We start from the raw sequence: 24409 nt of genomic DNA on the forward strand, positions 1-24409 counted from the left end.
CCTTATGCCTGCTGTCATTATTTGTTCTTGTCCTTATCATTTGAACTCATAAAGACATTAATAACAAATTTCTTCAGTAAAAACAGTATAGAAAAGCTTGAAACTAGACATTTACCAATAAGTATATGAAATGTTGTTTCAATAAGCGTAGAATTTACCAGAACTCCACCAAGCTTCATAAGATCGCTGTAGTAAATATCATTTGGCCATTTTACTCGCAGATCAATATTCTAAAGAAAGAAAAACATACATTTAGAAACACTTTGCTCTTCGATACTGATTATAAGAACACAGCTCATTCATCACTCCATATTCTGTATTTTCTGTACCTGTTTGCCACACCGAATGTGATACTGTCAATTGCTCTTCATAATGAGAACCTATTTAAGTGCTCCACAAATGTTACTGAAAAAGTCACAGTAACATGGTTACATGGTTTGCTAAGGAGGTTGGCAGCTGTCAGAGAAAAGTGTCTATTTATTAAAAAACAAAACAAAACAAAAAATTACGGCAGATAATAAAGGCTTAGAGTGACCAAAAGGGGGACTAAAGATTCTAGAGATTTTCAGTCTCAAAATTGTGAGGTTTTATAGAATTAATTTCCTTCATTCATGAGTGCCTATTAAAGATTTAGAAAAACTATTCAAGAAAGATGCACGCCGTGGCAGCCACTGTGGCTCACTGCTGATAAACAATCAGGGTAAGCCCACAATAACATCACACTGTATTTGAGGATCCTTGCAGGAATCAGACAAGGAGACAATGACATCTTGAATTTCAGAAAGGAAATTTAGCAGACAGGAGAAATTCCAGTTCACAACTATGTAAATACTTCAGTAATGTCCTAAATATATTCATGCTTTCGGCAGCTACGCTCAAGCAACACCGTGGAGCTGGAAACACAAACTGTGCTGTGTGACACCGTTCCAGTGCAATAGAGAACTTTTTGTTGAAACCACAGAACTGAACTGAACTTTGCACCGGCTACTTAAACACAAAAAGAAAGCAAATGTGCTTCCTGTAGTTTGAAAAACTGCATATGACTGTATCCCCAGAGGCAAATTATGGGAGGCGCTCCAGGACTACAAGAGTCGCATTCCCTCCTATTGTAGATTATGAAATCCCTTTACAGGATGTGTGAAAACTGCACCTGGGTCCATGTCTACTTTCCTGACAGATTTAAAGGCCAGAGAGGAGTCCCTTACACGTACATTGACAGGAAATACTACCTGATTTTGCTATCAAAGCATTCTAAGAGAGAGTATCACCAATTCATATTCATTATGGAAAACAACTTGACTCTTCGCACTGGGAAAAGACTTATAGAAGACTCCTGAGACATGCGAAGTATGACACAGTTAAACAGTATTATTAAGAGATCTTCCAAAGAGCTATTCAGTTGATCTTACTTAAGGAAAACATACACCTGTACGACACCAGACACTAGCTCTGGAACTGAAGCGACAGCAAGCATGAAGAACAACCAAGTCAACTGGGTATTCTCATGACATAAACTACACAGCAGACACTTCGCTACAAAATAGAGTTACAAGGTACTGCACAGCTATGTGTGTGTCAAAGAAATGATGGGTGTCACAAAATATGCTGGAAATGGAGCACGTTCTTATTTTCACTTACTAGAGAGAGGTCTTCTGTTCTCAGAATGGGAAAGCAAAGCATTCTCTTGATATAAGGCCCATTTGCATTTGCGGCACTAACATCTGACAGTAGAACATCCAACTGAGCGCTCAGATTCTCTCCGTGAGGACCCAGAACAAAGGTCTAGGTTGCTGCCTGTTTAGTCAACATTCGTTGCAATCCTAAAAATGACGACTGGCTGATTAACTGAGACACAGGTATTTCAGATTTTTGAATGGAAATCCTGAAAGGGACTTTGAGCTTAGTGAACTACACTACAGTGTGGTGAAGTATTATTAAGATTCTGACATACCCCCACAGAGGTATGGAAATTTGGAGGAGAGAATTAAACCTCTCCTATAGATTAGCCCATTGTTTGCAGCTAAAGCAGTTTGCATGGCATGGATGTTTATCTGACGTAAAGATAAGTCCTGCGTTACCTAAGTCTAAAGGGGAAATGTAAGCATTGAGTTTCTGATAAATCTTTGAATTTCCTTGCTTTAACTTATTTGAGTCCAGATCCTTAACACTGGTTTCACCCGTTGTCTAAGGTGGATGTACTATCAAAGAGATTGAGTAGCTTTGTCTTGGTCATAGCAAGCTATGTATTGTATGTGTGCTACATACAGTACATGTATTATTGATGCATACCATTTTTATATTAACATTTAGTACTTCAGCCACCTTTTTCCTCTTGAATGGAACAAAATAAAAATTGCCACAGTATACCAGGGTAGGCGTACAGAAGCAAAACGACCTCCATTCATAAATTAACTCCTTCCCCAGTCAGACTCATATTTTATAAAACTAACTCTTGTCCCTTCTATTTTAAATGGTTAAATTATTCACTCTAGCCAAATGTTTTATATTGCAAATTTTAGCCTGAAGCATTTTGTTTTTATAGTCAAGTTATGAAGCACTGAAGTTAGAAGGTTTTAATAGAAAGGCTGACAGACCCTAAACTACAGCAAAGCTACTGGGTGCCACTATAATAAAGTTCATGTGTAAATGTGTATAAGTCATTGATTTTCTGTAATATAGGAAACATATGCTTTAGTTAACTACTTCTGTAAAATACCAAAGTTTTATAGTTAGCAAATATTAGGAAATGGTAACATTAAAAAGCAGATATATGAGGTGATGAAGAAGACTGGTTCTTCATTTTAATACTGATGACAGGACACTTGATTCCCTCTTGAGAGCAATACTCCTAAGTTCTTGCTTTAGAAATCAGTTTTCAACCTTAAACAAGGGTTGGAAAAATCCTTTAAAAGGGATAAAGTGGCCACTGAAACAGCACCAACAAAAAAAGCAGAAAAGGATTTGTCAGTTTTATTCATTTTTCCCTCCTCCCTCTTCCCCAACTCCTTCAAAATCAAAACAAATTAACTCAATTGTTAGACAAACAAAATTGACGTTTGCCTTACTGCTGAAGACTGAGTCTTAAGTTTCATAAGATTATGAGTGAAATGAGTGCAGTATACTTAATCAGCTCAATAAAAGACAGTATTCATCATATGTATACTAGATTCCTTAAACCGCATAAATAATCAAGCATGTATGAAAGGCTAAGTTTACCACTGTATTAGTGCTGAAGAACCGTATTATGCATTCAGTCATTCTACGCATGGCAGACATAGTTAAAATCTGAATTTAATGAAAATGGAAACATGAATTTTGAAATAAATTAGAATGAGATACCTCATATCCTGGTATTGATCTAACTGACTCTACCACTGCCAAGGACACCAGGTGTTGAACAAAAGGAATTCTCTGCCCCAGATTAGAATGTAGAGGAATGGCCATATGCAAAGTGGAGAGTGCACAGCCCACGGGACTGAGCCAAACATTACTACCACGACCTGGGGAGGGAGAGAAAAAAGGTTAACTTCAACTCAAGAAAAAAATATTTATGAAAAAGATCACTTTGTTAATGTAGACAACTACAAAAGAGAACGATTCAATAGTATCCATCCAAGAATCTATCCTAAGTCCTGTAATGGAGTTTCCAAACTAATTTTGAAAGAAAAATGGTTAAAGTGCACAGTTGTTTCTTTAAAAAAACAGCAAGTTGTTTAATGTGCATGCTGCTACTCAATTTCCTAGAATGTCCTAAACGACTTGCTTCCAGGATTTTCCCAGTATCTGGTAATATACACGTTTCAAAAAATCTTGCTTTGTTTAAGTGAAGAAGTATTTATGAAGATGCTCCGTGTGCATCTAGACATCCATCCACATTGGGAATCAATTTGACACAAGCTAGATCTGTACTGAAAACCAGGTAACCATCTTCAGGAAGGTCTGTGCTCAGAAGAGCTTATTACACTGGGCACTGTGTTCTTCTAATAAAATGAACGTGGCTTTGAAATCAGTGCCAGCTCCTTCCTGGGAAAGCAACAGAACTTGCTCATATTTATCTGCAAAAGATTGTGAAAGCCCACATCACAGTTCAAGGAGGTCCTGCAGACTCAAGAAACCTCTATCTCAGAGCAAGTCAAGACCCAGTCTTGTTCCAGTTAAGTCAAAAAAGACTTCTGATTTGGAAGTCTGACTTGTATTACACTAAATGTAGTGACGGCAGTTTCCTTGACTGGAGTGACTTTCTGGCAAAAACTAGAAGACCACTAAATCATTTCTGCAAAAAGCCACCAAACATGCTGAAAATGTTTACTTTGGTCTCTATCAGCTTAGGTTTTGAGTTTGAATGCACAGTTCAAGCAGGAGGAAAAGAGGACACGATTATTCTATAGATTATATAATAAAAAATACTCATAATGTATCTTTAAGGCAGCTAGGTGACATTAAAATGTCCTATTTCATATGTTTAATACACATTTATTAGCCCTAGAGGGAAATTTACTCACCTTTCCCTTGTGTTTGTCGAACAGCAATTGCTATTAAACCCATCTCCTCAGGCAACTCGAACATTAACCTGCCAATTAGGAAAAAAGAAAAACCCATACTTATCAGCTGGAACACTAAGCTACATTCATGAAAATCTAGGCTTAAATATCAGGTAATATTTTACGTTAACATTGCACTACCATTTATCTGTTTTCAGTTAACATTTATTCTTGACCAAAAAGCATTAGAATATTAGAAAAAGATTCACTGAAAAATGATCATGTAAAACATTACTATATCTATTACACTGGAAAAAGCTATAGCCATAGTTCATTTAAGGTGCTTTCTGATAACATACGTTTTGTATTTCTTCACATTTGCTTGAAGTGCTTATTTTTTGTGTGTCACTATCTTCAGTAAGTGACAACTAGCAATTCTAGACATTTGTTTCTACTTACAGCAAATTTTTGTTCATACTACAGAATATAAGAGCAGCAGTTTCTGATTATTTAGAAAACCAATATGGTGGCAATAAAGCAGTTTAAAAGATACACTATCCCCTGAGAACTAATTATGATTTAACTACAGTAAATAAATCTACACCTTCTGAGAACTCTAGAGAACACTGGCTTATTTTAGGCTTGTGTTCTGCTTTTAAAATAGTTTCACTTAAAAGAATACTAACTTTCCTCTGGGGATAAGTAGAAAGTGCACTTTAACACCACCAAATGAGTCAATGCTAGACTTGAAAAAAGGAAGAAAAAAACCCTACTGTGAGAACTTCGTTCAAGCCACTTTAAAACAGATCTGAACAGTACTACGATCCTCCTCCATTTCACATTTTCAGGAAGAGCTATTTAACAGATAAAACTGATATTCAAGATGTTGCCAGCAAGGTAAACCCAGAAAGTGATTGATAGCCTACAAACCTACTTCTAATACGGGCACAAATATCATGTTCTTCGTTCATATAAAAGCAATCTTGTCTTGGAGTCCAACTCAGCAAAGAGTACCGTTCCAAACTATTTCCTCTGGATTTCACATACTTATGAAAGGTGTTTTCAGTTCTGCTATCAAGCAAGTGTCACTGGGCAGCAGATACCAGTTGCAAGCAGAAGCGTCCCCCCCGCCGCTCACAGACACATGTCTTTAGGCAGGCGACAAGCTGAGGAACTATCCATCCCTCCTGCTTCGCAGGCTGAAAAGCAAGGCGTCACTAACGCTTGGGGCTGTATCGGTAGCAAAATGCAAGTGGGATCCCCAAGGTTTCAGAATAGCTTTCAAATGGCTGACTTGCTTTCACAATGATCAAAATGGGAGGTTATTGGAGGGCCCAAGCAAAGTTTGGGCCACAAATGCCTTCGCTAGTTAGAAATACTTGAACCCAAACTGACTGAAGCTGTAACAGGCTCCACAATGTTTTTCCACATTACACCTCAATCAGTGGGATGCTGTCAAAGAGCAACAGCCAGAAGATCTCTTTGCCAGCCCCCTTCCAGTTCATGTGAAATACAGCTCGATAATTCTTTCCTTTGGCCCCTATGGATTACACACTGAGACCAGAATCACCTATCACCAACCTTTAGCATTTCCCCCTAGGTACCAGCATAGTTCCAGAAGGTGTAAAAACACACCTCTTCTTATGCTGGTACCTATGGGAAAAACCTCTTTGGGCCCATGAGGCTTCAGCCCTGTCTTCTGGGAACAGCGTGACTTCAGTTACAATACCAAGTTCATGGTTTCGCAACATGAAAATCTAATTTAGATTTGGAAGCACAGTTAGGACGAGATTACAGGCTTTGTCGAAATACACTGATTTCTGTTACTTCTCCATTTACATATTTGTTTTTAAACAGGAAAAAAAAAAAAAGACGTGCTGCCACGATGGGAGGAAAATAATCAAAGCAGGGAAAAAAAGTTAATCGTGAATCCAAAACATGGGCTTCTAGAACAAAGAGATATGATTAACAGAACGTATGAATGTAGCTATTAGAGGCTTGGCAGCAGGTAACAACATATTAAATGCAGAGATCGAGTTTGTACTTTTAAGGGCCATGAAGAAATTCTTTAACGGACACAACACGGGGAAGTTGTAAATACCCAGACTGATACAGCAAGAGACAGATAGATTTATTTTTACTACTTCCTGAGATTGTGCTGGAATTACCATAAAGCCTATGATAATAAAAAACCCCACACAATCACCCCCCCAAACTTCAGAGCTTTGTAAATTGTATGTGCTTGTTAGTTTTTTTTCTGGGAGAAACAACTTGGATTTTCCTTACCAGAAAGAGTAACTGTACGTGCACTTTTTTACATATTGACTTCCCTTCTTTTCTTTCAACTTAATCAGTTGCAGACTTAACAATTTCATTTTTCTGCAGAGCGACTTAATCACAGTGCTCACCACATTTCCCCCCCGAAATTTTTGCCTTCAAGAAGTTCTCTGTTCTTTTTTGTGCCCTTTAACTAACTTGCTCTACATATTAAGTCAAAAGGCCGCATTGAGATACAAGAGTAGGGAAACGTGAAACGTCTGAAGACAAATTTACCCATCAGGAAGAATATCAGACAGCACCTATATGACTGTAGAAGATGATACTAGAATTTATGTAAATTTTTCTTTTCTGCTTTGAACATTTTTGTGGTATTTTCCAAAACGTGAGCAAGGCACTTTTAGTATTCAAGAATATTAAACCAGCTGAAATATTAAGAGAGAGGTTCTAGCACAATTTTTTATACAAATACCTTCTGCCCACCCTGTAGTGCGTACTATGAATGCTGTCAAGAGTAATAACCAATACTTAATTGTTTTATACAAATTTCAAGTCTAAAGAGGACTCTGTCTTCATGGCTAGTCAACACAACGACTTCTCTTCCTACATGAACGTAAAATGGGAATTGAAACATTATTCAAACATAGTTTTTGTGGTTAACGGCCTGACAACTATAAATTTCATTGATGTTGTGGGTTTAAGGTTGAAACTCTCATTAATGCATCCTGCTGTGTTACAGTATTGCAGAGGTATTACAACAGGCAGCATTACATTCCAGATGTTAAAATACCTGGGCACAAGAGGGTAAGTTATGAACAGATTTCTCCCCTCACTTCAAGTTCCTTGTCTGAAAAACTCACTCTCAAATAGCTTGTTTATAGAGTATTATAAAAGCAACATTAAAAAAACCTTTCCATTTTTAGTCAAATGGAAAGGAACATGCCTTCTGATCAGTTTCTTGTATTATTTTGGACAAAACGGTGCCCTGAACACTTGCTTTACTACTTTAATTCCACTGTTTCGGTCCATCATGTCCAATTTGAAAATGAGCAGTGTGTCTACTAATATTTTTCCTGAACTCTCCTCCATTGCACTCCATCTCCTTTTCATAGCCCTCAGCTGCACGATGCTGTGTCTGATTCCAAGCTGCGTGTGCTGAATGGCCTGCCAGAGGGTGTGCTGGCCACATAGAATAGGTAACCCTCAAGTCTACGCTGCAGACTGCTTGGTGGCAGCACTGTTCTGGGCCTCTCTCTCCTACCTGGGAGTCTGTTTTCATGAGAACATGAATACCTGAAGGAGCTCAAAGATATGGAGGTCTTCTGTAAAATGGGCAGTAGACTGAGAGCTGGTGGGTGACAATCAGAGAAGCCACAAAGAATGACATCTTGGTGGGAGTCTGTTACAAATCACCTAATCAGAAGGAAGAAGTGGAAAAAGTCTTTCTGTGCAACTTGAGGACATCTGCATATAACATCCTGATTCCTATGGGAGACTCTCATCTCCTGGTATCTGCTAAAAGGCAAGCAAAGTGAGATGCAAGCAATACAGCTGACTTGTAGGTGATGCTAGGGACAAGCTCTTAACACAAATATCAGATGATCAACTAGAGTGGTTGATTGATCTCCTACAAACAAGGGAGAGCTGACTGGGGAGGTGGTAATCTGTGGCAGCTTTGGCCGTAGCAACCATGATCCGCTGTTGTTCAGGATTCTGAGAGGAATGAGGAAGGCAAGTAACAGAGTACAAACCCTGGATTTCATGAGAGCAGAATTCAGTTTATTCAGGGACCTGACAGGTGGGATCTTATGAGAGGCAGCTCTGAAGGGCAAGGGAGTTCAACAGACCTGGTCTTTAAAGACAGCCTCCCACAGACAAAATCATGGTCCATCACAATACTAAGGAAAATAAGTAGATGAAGAAGGAATCTGGTTTGGCTAAATAGGGAATTCATGACTGTAAAAAGAAGGTACAAAAGAGATGGAAGCAAGGAGAAATGCTACAAAGGAGAATTGCAGAAACATTGTCCAGACAAGCAAGGATGATGTTAGGAAGAGCTGAAGCTCAACTATACTAGAGATTGTCAAGAAACATGGCAACAGGAGCTTCTACTGCTACATGGTAAGAATAAACAAGGAAAATGTGGGCTCGCAGCTGACTCAGACAACAGCACAGTGGGCACACATAAGGCTGAGTTACTCAATGCATTCTTTGCCCTAGTCTTCACCAACAAGGTCTCCCAGGCTTTTACAAATACAGACAGGGTTCAAGGAGAAGAGGAAACACTAACAGTAGAAAAAGATTGATCTCATAAATCTCTTGAGAAATCTTGACTTGTACAAGTCCATGAGAGCAGATGGGATGCATCTGAGAGTGCTGAGAGACCTGGCTGGTGGCACATCAAGGCTGTTTTCTATCATCATGGTCATGGAGATTAGGGGAAGTCCTAGATGAATGGAAGAGGGCAAATGTTGCAACCGTCTTCAGGATGGTCTTTCACAGCGCCCTTGTATCCAAGTTTGGCCATTGTGGTCTAGATGGATGCACTACCGGATGAGCAAAACATGCCTCGATTCTGGGATTGAAAAGTGTGGTTTGTACTCTACCTGTAGGCTGGATATAACTGCAGTTCCTCAGGGGTTTATACTGAGACCTATCCTATTTAATATCTTAGTATCTTAACCAATGACCTGTAGGAGGAAATGGCATGCACATTGATCAAGTTTGTGAATAACATTGAGCTATGAGGATAACTAAGCATTGGAATAGGATGCCCAGAGAAGCTGTGGAGTATTTCTGTCCTTGGAGGTTTTCAAGATCTGACTGGAAAAAACCCTGAGCAAACTGATCTGAATTCATTGTTGACCTTGCTCAAAAGGAGGAGGTCGGATCGGAGACCTTCAGGGATCCCTTCCAATCTGAATGATTCTTTGACTCCAGGAAATATACAGAAACTTGCTATCTCTGGTGTTTCTAGCTGTCCTTTAAGTTTGGTTGAAGTCTGTCAGAAACGAGGCATTAACTACTAATTACTACATTAGCAATTTAGCCCAAAGGGTGTTCACTGGAATTCCCTATCCCAAGTAGGATCCTAGATTAAAGTCACCTTCACACTCTCTTACCAGCCTAAATATTTAATTTTATCCATCTTCCAGTTTCCACGCAGTATTTTATATGTGACCAGGTGCAATATGCAGGCTCCCAAAAGATTGACTCCCGCAGCTGAGACAGGTAGAAGAACACCTAAACTGTTAATCCTACTGAGGCTTAGTTAAATGATAGGAATCTTACTGCTCTGCACTGTTATAACTTTGCCTATATCCAGCAGGCAAAATATGTGCCAGAATACACTTTTACATGAATACACTCTTCTGTTCTATTGCAAAATTTCATAGCTTCTTTCACTTTATAGTGGGTTTCCCTATAGCAATGTTAGTACAGAAAGGACCATTTAGTGTCAAATTCTCTTTGAACTCCTTAGATACATTAAAGTCTTACTTCGAAGAGAAAAAGTGTTAAGGGATTACAATGTCCCAGACTTGTGGAAAACTAAAAAAGTACCGGAACCTTGGACTGCTAGTTTCTTGTACCTTATGTCAATAAATACTACAAAAAGAAGATTGTCCTATACTACTCATGACATTTTCAGGAAGGAATAATCCATTGATACTATGAATGTCATAGGTTAGGAACTTATATTTGCTTTGGCTAGTTGGTTAGTCGTTGAGAGCAGTACACTAACAACAATATAGTTTCAACAAAACTGCAATATATAGGATGACTTTAAATAGGGCAAAGTCACGTGAGTTATTTTTCAGCGAGATCAATGCTCTGATCTGGCTCACCATAAATGAACGCTGCTGTTGGCAAAAGGGAAGCAACAGTAAGAGAGGCCAGTGGATAGAAAGGAAGACTAAACCACCTCTTTCTTACCACCCATGTACTTATGCTTGATTTAAATCACTGTATTATGGCCTCAGAATAGTACATGCTTTGCTTGTGGAATTGCTTTGAGAATCAGGCCTGCTGAACAGGCAGACTAAAACTCTACCATTAAATGCTCATTTTTTCTGCTCACTGCATTTTTCAGCTGGTAATTTTCTTGTCTCTCTATTTTTATACCAGATATTTTATAATTAGTTCTTTGTATATGTTTATAGGCTTTTCCTCTTAAAAAAAGAAAAAGAGAATTTTAAAACACAGTACCATACAGCCAAAGGTGTCAGGAAACATACCCAAATAAGAAAGGACTCCAAAAAATTGGTTTGCCAACAAAATGCCAGTAAAATTTGAAACCTGGGTTCAGACACACTGGTAATGTTCCAAAACTGAAAACTTAAAGAACTTCTTTATTCAGTAAATCAGCTTCTCTGTGAATATCATCAAGACCACAAAGTTACAGTAAAGTAGGGAGTTTCCAAGGGAGATGTGAGGAGAGTTTAGGAGTTTAAGTTGTTTCAATTTTTAATTTGAAAAGCAAAAACGTCTACTGTTTTGAACAATTTATTTAATTTTTTTTTCCTATAATAAGTAATCTTTTCAATTCGTGACCTTTATTTGAAAAAGCTACCTGAAGCATACTGAAAAGTTAACATAAGACAAATGGAAATGAAACAGATTTCATTAAAAAAAAAAAACCAACTCCAGTGCCAAGACTTAAGAAACAGAATAGTTACTGGAATGCAGTGAAACATATTTATCATAACATGTTAAGAATAGAATCTTCAGAGTGGAATAAAAAGTTATAAACATATTGATCAAAACCAGATCTAACCACTCTTGTCCAAAGTAAAGCACGGTACGGATGCTATAAAAGATTTAAAACATACAGATCAATGCAGCCTGTAGTGATGTCACTTTTCACAGTAATTTCATCACACTTCATTAGATAAGAGTGTACAAGTTTGGTCACTGTCTGAGTGGGAAACCTTAAAGTAACCCCATACAGTTTGGCCAGAAAGAACAGCATTTCAGTAAGGTGGCAAATCTATTTTAAATCAGCACTGGATTCGCTAACTTACAGTGTGAGGCATCGCAAGCATTAGGATCTCAAAAGTAATCCATCGTGATTCTGAATTCACACAATATTACTTAAAGTCACCCCTCAGATAAAACAGCAAACCAAGAACTTTTTGCACACACAGCGGTTTTAACCTGATCTTCTGGCCAATTTCTAGCCTGGGTAATTACATTTCCTTACGAAAATTTCTCTGCAATTTACTAAGACAGCACTTCATTTCCTGTTTTAAATCAAACAGGGTGTTAAATAGTTGCCACGTTCTACCAGAGAAGTGATGAAGTTATTCCCAAGTAGCCGCTCAAACAGTGAGGGTTAATGTAGAACAACAGACACTGGACATATCGTGTAAATTAAAGTGACCATGAAAAGAATTCTATGTGAATTCTACTTCTGTGAAGAAACTAGCTGCCCTCCCCAGATCCTTCACAGAGTTTTCCATTGTAAACTGGGAAAAATTAAAGCATTTCAACAAAAAAACCTTCCATTCCTTGCTAAGCAACTGTAGAAGACCTAAAAAATTAGCAATAACACTTATTTTCCTTAGATTCATAATTTTTCCTTTATCTTTTTACTACTGAAAGTTTCATCAAACCCAATCATACTTAAAATCACAGAAGTAATTTACAGTTAAGAGAATACTCCAAAAGCCTTTGAATTTTCCTCTGTGATTTGCTTCTGTTTCTTTTATTTTATGCCTGCAACATATATTGTGCTCCAAATTTAGGCCTGGTGGTTTATGAGAATGGTAATGTGGTTGTTGCTATAAACCTAAAGATGTAGCAAATTTCTAGTCTTCCTAATCAATGCTAACTGAAAAATAATTTTATTTTTTCTCCTCTTTCTAAAGGTACACTTAATAGTTTTCCTACACTAAAACAAGAGGTACCATATTGTTACATCGTTTGACACTTCTTGTGGTCTATATATTAGATTTTACCTTGGGGGGACCTGTCAGTTTAATGTTCTTTCTGAAAAATATTTTTAATGTGAAAAACAATTCACTAAAATTTCACGCAAATTTCTTTGTTACCACCGTTTTCCAAAAGCATCTGAGTCTCAATTTTAAAATTTCCATGCGGCCCTCTCACCATAGAGTTTAAAAATACACACAGAACTTCTTGTAAGTTCTAAACGCTTGCTCACATTCTTATTTCTATGATACGGGGTACATTGTACAATGTGTGTTACAAGCATCGCCACGAAGATGGTAATTTGACACATTACTTGGCATTAAATCAAATCTTCATAATTTTGCCCAGGTGTTACAACTATTATAAAACAACTACAGCTTCATAAACTGGCAGGTAAAGCACAATTATTTTACTTGTATGTCTTTTTTTCCATGAAGCACTGTGAAATATGAAATCTTTGAAAAAAGTATTACGAACATCTTTTTGCTGTGCAAAAGCAATCAAAAGCACTGTATTCCTTCTATGACAATAAGCTCAGAATTTAATTGCAAAACTGCCACAGACAATAATGTCAGGTTTTTTTCTCCTTCTCTATTAAAAAACCCAAGATGTGTAGCATCTAGAAATTTTGTAAGTGCAACATAAGAGATTAATGCAAAAGGATAAATTTAATACGAACCTGGGAAAAAAGGCATTTTTTGTTTACAGAAGAAGTGTTCCAGTGAGAGCCATGTTTTAAAGAAACTCATTGAAAATGACAATTTAGCTCTAAAATTTTAGTTATCACTTGAAGTACTTTGTTTAGCAAGTAAAGTTTAGAATGTTATTTTTTAAAAGGCCTTATTAGACCTGATCAGATGCTTTCCATATACATAATTTTTCATACAAAATAGATTCAGAAAAGCCACTATTCTCTAAGAAGGAGGAATTAATTTACCTGAAACAATGTCATTTTTCCTTTAAAACACTTAACACTTTATGTGGGGTACTTTCAGCCCAGTCAAACATATAAGTTGCTTTAAATATATGAAAAAGCTAAAGTTTTGAATGATTTAAGCTTTGAAATGTATATACCCACGGTATCCCCACTGGGCTTTCACATGCCTCAGTTTCTCCCCCGAAGCCTCAGGTTCCATTAAGGAGCTACACTTGCCATGCAGCTTGTGGTTCCCCTTTGCTAAGCCATGCGATGCTTCATAGGGGATCCAATTTGGATGAGGAGTCTGGCCGATCAAGCTGAGTAGCAACATGGGGTATCCTAACTAGAACCTTCATGAGGCATAGAAGTCCTATATGCACTTCTAATTCATTGTTAAGCTGACTTGAAATGAAGCATTGAGCTGGGTTGTAAATCCTGACCATTACACTTCAACATCCCTAAACAGAATCTCCCTGCAATTTCTTGTTCCCTGTGTGAAGAAATTTCTTCACTGACGATACTTCAGCTTTTTTCTGGTTTCAAGTTGCAGAGCATGTTAGAGATAGCAATCCAGAAAAATTATTGCTTTATTTTTATGGCGAATACAAAAAGGCAATAAACACAATAGCTGAACTCAGTTGGCTCTGTATTCATGCGTCTAATAATTAAAACACAAAAATGCTCTCATCAAGTACCGGAGTCAAATACTAGCTGGTCCCTTACAGAGCCAACAGAAACCACAAGATTTCTAAATTCAGTATTAAAGCATACAGCGCTTTTCTCATGCAAGAGCCAACATCCAAAAACATATAAATAAAGAACAGAAAAGTTCTGTTTCCAAATATGTTGTTAAATATTTTTAAAACCCCTACTATTAGACTGTGCCAACTTGAAGGCAGACTCCAATAGTTAATTTCATGGGTGATTAAGAATGGATTTCAAAACAAGGAAGTTACTTTATGCTGGCCACAGCATCCTCTGTAGACTCCAGAAACAGTCATCATAATGTAGACTTTAACCACAGACTCAACACAAAATGTATCTGATATTCAAATCCCGAAACAGTGGATTGTCTTTGTCAGGGTGGGTAGGAGAAAACCCAAAGGTCCCCATGTAGCCTCGTTGCTTCAAATTCTTCAAATGCAAGAAAAGCTTCCTACTTCTGTAAAGTTAGACTCATAGAATCCTAGAATGGTTTGGGTTGGAACGGACCTTAAAGATCACCCTGTTCCACCCTCCTGCCATGGGCAGGGACATCCTCCACTAGAGTTGAAAAGAATGCCCAGTTTAAAACAATAAAATACATACAAATACCTCTTACCAGGAGGGGTAGGTGAATGGGTAAAGCCCTGAACTGGAGGGAGCCGACATCCGAGTGGGGAGGGCTGCACAACCATCCTGAATTGTGCATCCGGATCATGCCTGCTGCTTGAGCAGTAATTGCTAGGGGGGCAAGAAACCATAGGGGTCCCTGGCTAAATCTATATACTTGGATCTTGGCATCTTGCCACTTTCCTGAGCAATGACCAATGACATTTGCACACAGTGGGTGATGAAGTCTGAATCTACCGAATATCGTCAAAGAAAAAAATGCCTTTCATTCTCGCATTACCTTAGGAAACTCAGGAATTGCTTGCAAATACTGATAAATATAACATACCAAATTCCAACCGTATAGCGCTATAAACAGTATTCCAGCTTTCTTGTATGAAGACCAAAGAAAACTGTAGGACGGCTCAGCCCCTGCCATTTCTCCCTCTCCCCCACTTCTGCTGCAGTGTAACTCTGTTGTAGTATCTCAGCAGCCAGGATCTGGTCAAAAGTCCTGTTGCCCGTTACTAGCTCTCAGTCAATGTGTTTGATGGCATGCCATTCGTGCATTTGCTCATCAGCTATGTAATCGGTACTCATAGAGGAATAGTTGAAATCTGTCATAAATAATTTCTTAACCTCCTGACAGACCTCTGGGTCCTCCTTCACCTATTTTTTTGTGTGCATTCTTTAGCTGTAAAGTGAAAGCAAAATACAGGCATAGAAAAGAAACTTTCTCATTCAGCTTTGCTGATACATTTCTACAGAACAGGTGTTCAGCAGACCCTGACACTTGAATTGAGTTGTACTAAAGCTCAGTCAAATGTGAAGCCTTGGCAGAGGTGTTCTGGGCTAGTAAGTGAATGAGCAGAACCATTCGGATCACATGCAATAGAAGCAAGGATCAAAGAGCAGGAGGAAGACTTGGAGGATTAGTTATACGATACTATGACTCTTAGCAGTACTTAACACTAAGCAAGCTGAAATTGAGAGACAGACATGGTGGTATTTTCTTTTAAATGAAAGAGCAAGGTTTTATCCAAAGTTAGGGTGGTCTGTAGAAAATAATTCCTTTGGCTCTGGAGAAGAAAAAAAATGGACTGGGAAGAATGTCTTAAATGGGAAGCATCAGTGCCGACATATACACGGTACTATGCAAAAACACTCAGAAATAGAAATGAATAAAATGAATGCATATGTGGAAGAAAAAAATCAGTAGTTAGAAGGTTTGTGCAAAGTAAAAATCCACCCCACCAGCAGAAGACTATCTCCCAGTACCCCGATTTGAAATTATGGCACAGTGAGCCACAGCTGCACGGAAGCAAGCTGAAACCCTGCTCTAACAACAGGTCAATGCTGACAGCTACAGTGTAAGCTGAAGATACAATTTTATACACAGACACAGAGCGCTGGACGGAACCTCAAGTGCTATCTAAGTCTTTATCCCTTCCTCTTCTATGTCTGGTAAAACTTTCTCTGGACTATTCAGAAAAACTTGCGATGAGGGAGAAATGACGGCTTATTTAGGAAAGCTACCTTTCTTTAGCAATTTTAAAGGAAAAATTACTGCATCTGCACTTCTGCATTAAAACATTGTCCCATACCCACAGAAAATGGAGAAATGCTTATTCCTTTTCTTTTCATAAAGGACCATTTACATGAGTAAAGGTTTCTTTGCACCAGTCTTGTCTTCTTTTGAAGAAACAAACATCGTTCCTTTATATTCCACTCTCCCCATCTAAGGAGTCATGTTTCCTAGACCCTGCACTATTCCCTTTTCTCTGCTTTGTACTGTGCCCAGCAAATCCACACCTTTTGAAGCCTGGTGCTGAAAATGGGACCAATAACTCCAGTTAAGCACTCCCAGTGTTGAGTAGAACTGGAAGGATTACTTTGTACATTTTACACATAGCACATTTTTAAGCACTTTTATATGAATTTCAGTCTCAGTTCTCACCTCCTTTGTTACAACAGTAAGACTTCTTTTTCAATCTATATTCAATTGCTGACTCAAGCCTCCAGCACCTCTCTTGAACACTGATATCCAACCGTCCCATCTTCATTTAACAATTCGCATCTGATTGATTACTACTCAGCGTCACACCCATAAAGAGCTGCATCCTATTAATTTCAGCCATTCTTTGACTTATCAAGATTGCTTAGAGTTTGAAACACAGAATCACAGAATAGTTTGGGCTGGAAGAGACCTCAAAGATCATCTAGTTCCAACCCCCCTGTCATGGGCAGGGACACCCTCCACTAGACCACATTGCCCAAAGCCTCATCCTAAACCTATCTTCCCAAAACCTTATAGCTCCTCCCTACAGGGTTTAGTTTTTGATAAGCATACCCTCAGTTCTGTCATCCAAATTATTAATGAAAATGACTGCGTTGCGCCGAAGCATCGGCAGATATGAAGCCTCAGCAGTCTGGCCTAGTAAGCGAATCAACAGAACATGCAACATAAACAAGTATGAACATTGCTTAGGTGAAATCAGAAAAACACAAACAATCTTCTCAAATGCATACATCTGATAATGAAAATATGATCTGTGATGCTGAAGCTCCAAGCAGGGAGATCAATAACTGTAATCTTTAACAACCCTTTAGACGCCATCCACCTTGCCCAAAGCAGATTACACTAACTCATGACTAAGAAAGGAACGACTACTAATTCAGTAGAAATGGAAACAAGCCAGTCAATTAAATGGGTCTTTGTGCTGTAGTTAAAACAGGAGCCTTAGCTGTAGCACCTTCAATTCCTTTATTCCAAGAAAAAGTAAAAAGCAATTGCATAACTGGTATATTGACCCAGATGAAGTGATTTTAGGGAACTACTTTTCACTCTCTCAGAGTCCTAATGGTAAACATACCATTCCTAGGCAAACATTTGCATTTTGGAAAAGGCAGAGCTATTTCCCAAGCCCAAGAAGCTCTAATGCAACAGGCAAATCTATTCTGTAAACGATCATGGGTTTTGGGTAAAACAAGATCCAACAGGTCATAACCCGCTTTTAGAACTGGAAGATCTTTGGTAATGCACACTCCACACGGGTCTTAGTTTTAAGAAGGGCGTTTAAAACCTTCAGCTGTGATACTAAGGAGTTAAGCATCTAGAAGGAGAAAGATCACTGAAGAAAAAATGATCATCTTTCCCTTTCTCCGCTAACAGAATTTTAACAAGAAACTCTTCACAGAATTAATAAAGTTGCAGTTGTAAATGTCAAGTGTTTGCAGCTGTCTGTCTCTTCCACCTTTCACGATATATTTAGTGTTGAATATAACGGAGAAAGAATAAGGTGAGGAAATACTTTTCCTTTCAGGTGGTTTTTTAAAAACGGGCTTTTTCAACAAGTACTCCATAAATAATTTTGACTTTTCAACCATGGATGTAAGACTAACATAACAGAACACTATATTCCTACCCATCCAGAATAAATCTGTAAAATTCATCTTCCTGTAACCCTTGTTTTCTTTTATGGGAGAACTTCTCTATTGCAGCAAATATAAGCCCCTTGTGTTCACTTTTGAGATCCTTTTCACTATCATTCAATCTAACCTCTCATAGTCATCCTGTCCCTGTAGGTCTTTTTCTCATTCACAATTTGTAAGCTGTGGGTCAGGAACCATCATTTTGTGTTTGCATAACTTCTAGCTTCTGAGCCATCACTAGGGTGCTCAAATGGTTCCATAGGAGAAGTTCAAATGGGGCTGGAGTTTACATACTGTAGGTTGACAAGGCCAAGTAGAGGTAGAATACCTGGCTCAGACAGCGATGGCACATCTTCTATCTTTGCAGCCTATCCACCATGGGGAAATGATTCTCTCTCACATACAAAATTCCCACTAGTGTTAGCAGAACAGACAGAAAGATCTGACTTTAGAGAGCAGTAAATGAATTGCCTACCACCCAACATATGGGTTCTTACCATAAACATGTTCAGATCATAAACACACAGATTTTCTGGAATTCTAGGGGCATTTCCCATGTACAGAGACTAAACTGTTCCAGGTATCAGGTTGCAGAAGTGTTACATTAATTCCACAGCTATACATCAGAACGTAAGCAGAGCCCGAAGTTTACTAACAGGCAAGATATATGCTAAGTGCTCAACTTGGGCAGAACACTTTTACACATCAGATACTCTTATGCAGCAAGAAATGGAACATTCATTCCAAAATCAAATCCAGACATGATCAAATAGACCTCTGTCAATATGCAGGGCAGAACCTAATTCTCCGGTGGGGTTTTTTGTTCTATAGATCCTGAAAGCTGAGACATGCAGCGATGCAAGCCAAACACAACAAAAGGAGCGTAACTCTCAAACTGAAAGTACGAGGTACATATTTACAGTGTGACACTACCTGGAAACTCTCAGTGGTTTAGCAACAAGAAAAGATGAAAAGATTTTTTTTTAATAAACCAAAATCTTCACATCTAATGCAGCAACTGAATGGTTGGATATTGTCAAGCTACATTTGCTTATTGCCTATTTGCATATTTTTATCTTTAAATGAATTATGTATATGACTATCCATTTTTAAATGCTACTATAAAATCTTTTTAATAGTAAAAAAATTCTTCCCTCAAGCTACATATCGCAAGCAACAAAACTTGTATTAGCTATTCCAATATTAGATAAAGCAAGGTGGCTTCCAAAATCATTAAATGCATTGTCAAGTTCTCAATATTAAATGTTTTTTTTAAACTGTACGGTCAAAAAAATTTCTTGGAAGTTAACATAAAATATATCTTTGATTATTTATCACACTCTATCCCTCCTCTAACATGAACATATATTTTTTGTTACTGAAGAGTTCCTATAATTGTATTTCCTTGTATTCATACTTCCACAAAGAAAAGATAACTGAATTTTAGAAAGGAGAACGTAAAATATGAAATGTGACAGCAGAAGGACACTTTATTTATCTGTCCACTAAACAAAACTCACTATAGCTTAAGCAGGTCTTCCCAGGTGGAACAGTCACTGCAAGGAGTAAGTCCAAACAATGCTTGTAATATTCTACAGGTGTACATAAGCACACAAAAATTCACTCATTCTAGCAACTGAAAAAGAATGTTTGCAGTCAAATTAGGTTACTCCTTTAACCCTCCTTTTGTTGCCCGTGCACATGCACGTCAACAAAATCCCACAGGCCTTTTCTAGTGAAAAAGTTTTGATAATCCAGTTAAACAGCATTCACTATAAATTGAAGGACTTGAAAGAAGTAATACATAATTATAGATGTGCCTTCCCATACGAACGCAAAGTTATTTGCATGGCTGACTAACATCTCTGGACTATATTTTGATGGTTTTGGTTGTCTTGCAACTCAGTGAAAACATTATCTGCAAGGCAGTTTGCCATGAGGCCTCATGACACGCAGCTGTTCGCATGGCTGCCTCTTTCCCAGACAAACTGGGATTAAGTTTCTGTTGCCACAAAAGCTCTGCAGTCCCGACGAGCATTCTTCTTCCACCCCAGTGTGAGCTAGGGCTGTGTGTTGGGCTAGCATATGAGGATGGCATCAGCACGGCAGAGTTCAGTTTAGACATCACTTACACAAGCAAAGAAAATAATATATGTTTTTATTATCAATATATGTTTTTTTAATCACAGAAAAGAAACAAGAAGCTGAATAGGATAAACTGGCAGTATCAGTCCACACTTGATTAGAAAATTTTTATGTCACTCAAAGTGAGGGAGAATTAACATTGACATTTTGATCAAAGTCCCCCCCTCTTCTAGTAGTTTTGAATATTCAAGATTGCATGCAAGGAATGGTTAAAACGTTGGTTTCAAACTACTATTATTAGATAAAATCAATTTGATTTGTCTAGACAGTCACTACTTGCTATTCAATCCTACTTTGACAGTATGGGATCTTCCCATAAACAATTTTTCATGTATGCCTTTGTAGGATCCAAAGCAAAATCACAATTTTTGTGGTTCTGTTTCCCCATGTTAGTATGCACTTAATCACTATTTATCTACAGTGTTTCTAAGAGATCTTGGAAAGCTAAATGATAACTATTGGCTAAGCATTTCAAAAACCACAGACGGATGATGCTATAAAAGCACAAAAAGCATACTAGTGCCATTTCTGAAAAATGATACGGTTAGTGACTTAGATACATTGGGGACTACTGTTCTACTACTCCGTGTTATTATTCTGCATAAATAATGTTATGAAGAGCTTTGCATGTTCACCGAAGTCCCTCACTGGGAGCAACCTGAAGGACGTGCTTTCTCTGGGCTCTGAACTTCGCACAGGCAGCGCAGGCCTGTCAGTACTATTTCTAATCCCACGGGTGACAGATCAGTAACATGTGGTTCTAAAAATCAGAGACAATAGCACGATGGTCTAAGATTGAGCTGTAACTATCATGTTTATCACACACCCCATGGATGGGGATGAAAGCACTTGAGTGTCAGAGAAATAAATCAAACAGTGGATGCACAAATCATTGTAAAATTATTATCAGAAAAGGTTTTATGTAAAACCTCTCACTCTCCCACAACCACAGGCCTCTTGTTCCAGAAATATGACATTGCTGCACACATTCAAATATGCTGTGCCTTTGCCTTAGAGTACAACGAATGTCTGACAGCAGTTACAACCACAAACTCATCTACTGCTACGCATTGAAAAGCACTGTTGAAACAGCTTCAGGGCACTCACAAATTACCGTGTCTAGTTCTAGGCCTCAGTACAGGAGTCACCTGAACTTTCATCTTCCATCCATTTACTGAACATCAAGGCCAACTAATATTTCACTAGTGATGCAACAGATGCACAGTAAAACCACAACATTTGTTATGTCCAATAATCCAAAGTAAAGTACACAGGAAATTTTATAAGGTTCTCGGAGTCCTGGCGGTGGTGTCTATACAACATCCAGATCTCGTATCCACACATTAATCCAAGATTAATTGTGGCAAAACAGCTTAAGCTAAACTATACATTAAATGATATACAAGCACAAAAGAAATTATTGACTTTGTCATGCCTTCCCACCTTTAAATGCATATGGTCTTTGGTAGATAATCGAATGTTCAATCATTTTCTTCTCACCGAAAAATCAAAACAGTGAACTTCCGTGACACTTTTTCCTTAGGTATGCATTGGATGCTCAGCAAATCAAGTTAGAAAGAATTATTTTGCCTTCTTCTGCTTGTAATGACGCAAACGAGATCAAGGGCATCTGCAACCACCCAAGATATTTCAAGTGCCTTCCAAGTCACACAACCCAGTCCCAATATACTGATGCAAAAAGCATGTACAGCCACTGCAGAAAATCCTTAAATCTCACTCCAGTCTGTGAAATTATGGACACAATTGAACAGAGGTTCATCTCTGCGCAGAGCTATAAGATTCTTTAGGTCTTGAAGTTTTAATTATTTGTGAATCATGGGCATAATACAGTGCAAATATCCTTTGAAGTCATTACTGTTAACTGCATTGCAATATGCAGAATATTCTATTTTTATTCTATGAAATACTTGATGCATGATATTACAGAATAGTAATATTAGGTCCCTGGCTAAATGTCAACTGTGCAATTACTTTCTGCCTATCTAAAATTCCAGTGCAGTTGCATTTAGCAATGGTGGTTGGCATGTTGCATCCTGAACATTCGCCTGGCTCCACCTCTGCTTATGGAATACTCTCCTTCATTTTAGATATGTAGGCATCTCACTTTATTTAAGAGAATAAATTGAGATATTTGCACTTTCAACACCTTAATTTTTAAAGGTATATTTTTGGTGTGTATTTTAAAAACATGCGAACAGTGGAATTCAGAAACTAGGAAACAAAGCTCAATGGGAAACATCACACTTCTTATCATTATATGAAATCACCTCAGCAACAAACTACAGCAGCTGTTTGTCAGCAAAACATAGTATCACCTCGCTCTTCACAGCAAGGAGGTTGGAAAATATTTTCCGACTGAAAATTGGAAGAGAAGTTCAGGCAGAAAGTAATTACGCTCTCTCAGTCATGAAGGGGACTTCATTACGCAACTCATTATACAGTAAAATTGGTCTCTATCTCAAAGAGAGCACAGTTTAAGAATAAGATGAGAAGACAGAACAAGAATAAGATGATGGGCAACAACACTGACAAGGATTATCTTTTTTCTGAATGACTTCCATGCTAGAAGAGACTTCCCAAGACCTTGAGAGGAAAAAGCGGTTAAAACCTCAACATCATGTCCAATCTGAATACTCAAAATATTACATGTACATTTAGGCTCATAAGATGCAATTTAAAAATACTTTTTTCCTTCTCCTTCGCTTTTTTGGTAGACTGGTTAACCCATACAACATGTACCATAATTAAGAAAACTATACTGCCTCAGGGATTGACATGCTCTTTTTCTTGCCACCTTCCACTGAATCTAGGCTTCAGTTCGTGGGCTTGACATCTGAAATCCAGTCTTTCATGAAGAACTATTATCCTAATCTAACTGTCCTAGCTTACAACGACATTTATGAAAAGCGATTGAACAAAATGCACATAATTATTGTAAGACTCATGTAGACACAACTAGGTTAAAAGATGTAAATTGAAAGATTTACAAAATTTCTTAGTTCAGCAGTGAAAGTATTTCTTTTCAGTTCCACCTCCATCTTCCCATCCTTCTCTTTCAGAATTTGAACTTAAACCCCACACCATTAGATGAAATGGCAACTGGACGGGAAAAACAAACCCCAGAAGATAATAACTGGCATCCTACAAATAACAAGCTGACTGGCTTCACGAAGAGCCTGGCACTCACGCTTCTCAGGAAGACAGCAGACATTCTTGTCTCAAATCCTTACTCAGCACATACACTGTACTCTTCTGAGCTGTACAAAGCTGTCAGAACAACGTACGCATCGTGATAAACACACACATACAAAACCATTAATGCAACATCTTCACTTGCACAGTAAGACAAAATGACTTTCAACATGTTTTCCCTCAATGAAAATGGTCTCTTTTGCCATCACACAGCATTATGTTAATGCAAGAATCTTAACAGCCAGCCACCTTTTGTAATTAGACATTTCTTCAGTTGTGATGGCAGATATATAGTTATTTGTTTCTATTTTAAGAGCACAGGCATCTACAAACTGTGCTGAAAAAGAAAGACTGAACAATGTGTCCTGGCACGCTTCTCATCTACTTAATCTCACAAATCATTAACAAGTAAAAAGAAAAATCCTTACTCTCTGAATGCTGGGGATTCAATCTGATGTACAAACTTAAAAATGAAAGGTTACATTGATTTACATTTACATAATAATTTTTTATAGAAGTCTTTCTTGCTTTTAGTGACATTAAATGTCCTATTTTCAACAGATTAAAAAAGACTACATACACTAAAGTCTACTTCATCTACACATCTTCAGTATAAGAAGCCTCTTTGGGCCAGGTTTTTCCCACCAAAGCAAAGATCTTATAAAAGGGGCTTGTGGCAATCATCCATCTTTTTTTCCTC

General features: G+C 38.0%; 1 protein-coding gene across 7 annotated transcripts in view; it reads right to left on the reverse strand.

The window, feature by feature from the left end:
* Positions 1–24409, reverse strand: part of HLCS (holocarboxylase synthetase) — a 129664-nt gene that overhangs the window by 9343 nt on the left and 95912 nt on the right. For all 7 annotated transcript variants that reach the window (XM_054813818.1, XM_054813819.1, XM_054813821.1 and 4 more), the window contains 3 exons: positions 4503–4570; positions 3340–3500; positions 116–230 (listed from right to left, as the gene is read on the reverse strand). In XM_054813818.1, coding sequence (XP_054669793.1) covers positions 116–230; positions 3340–3500; positions 4503–4570 — 344 coding nt within the window. The remainder of the gene's footprint in view (positions 1–115; positions 231–3339; positions 3501–4502; positions 4571–24409) is intronic.

This window comes from Grus americana, chromosome 1 (genome assembly GCF_028858705.1).
Source record: "Grus americana isolate bGruAme1 chromosome 1, bGruAme1.mat, whole genome shotgun sequence".
Lineage (NCBI taxonomy): Eukaryota > Metazoa > Chordata > Aves > Gruiformes > Gruidae > Grus > Grus americana.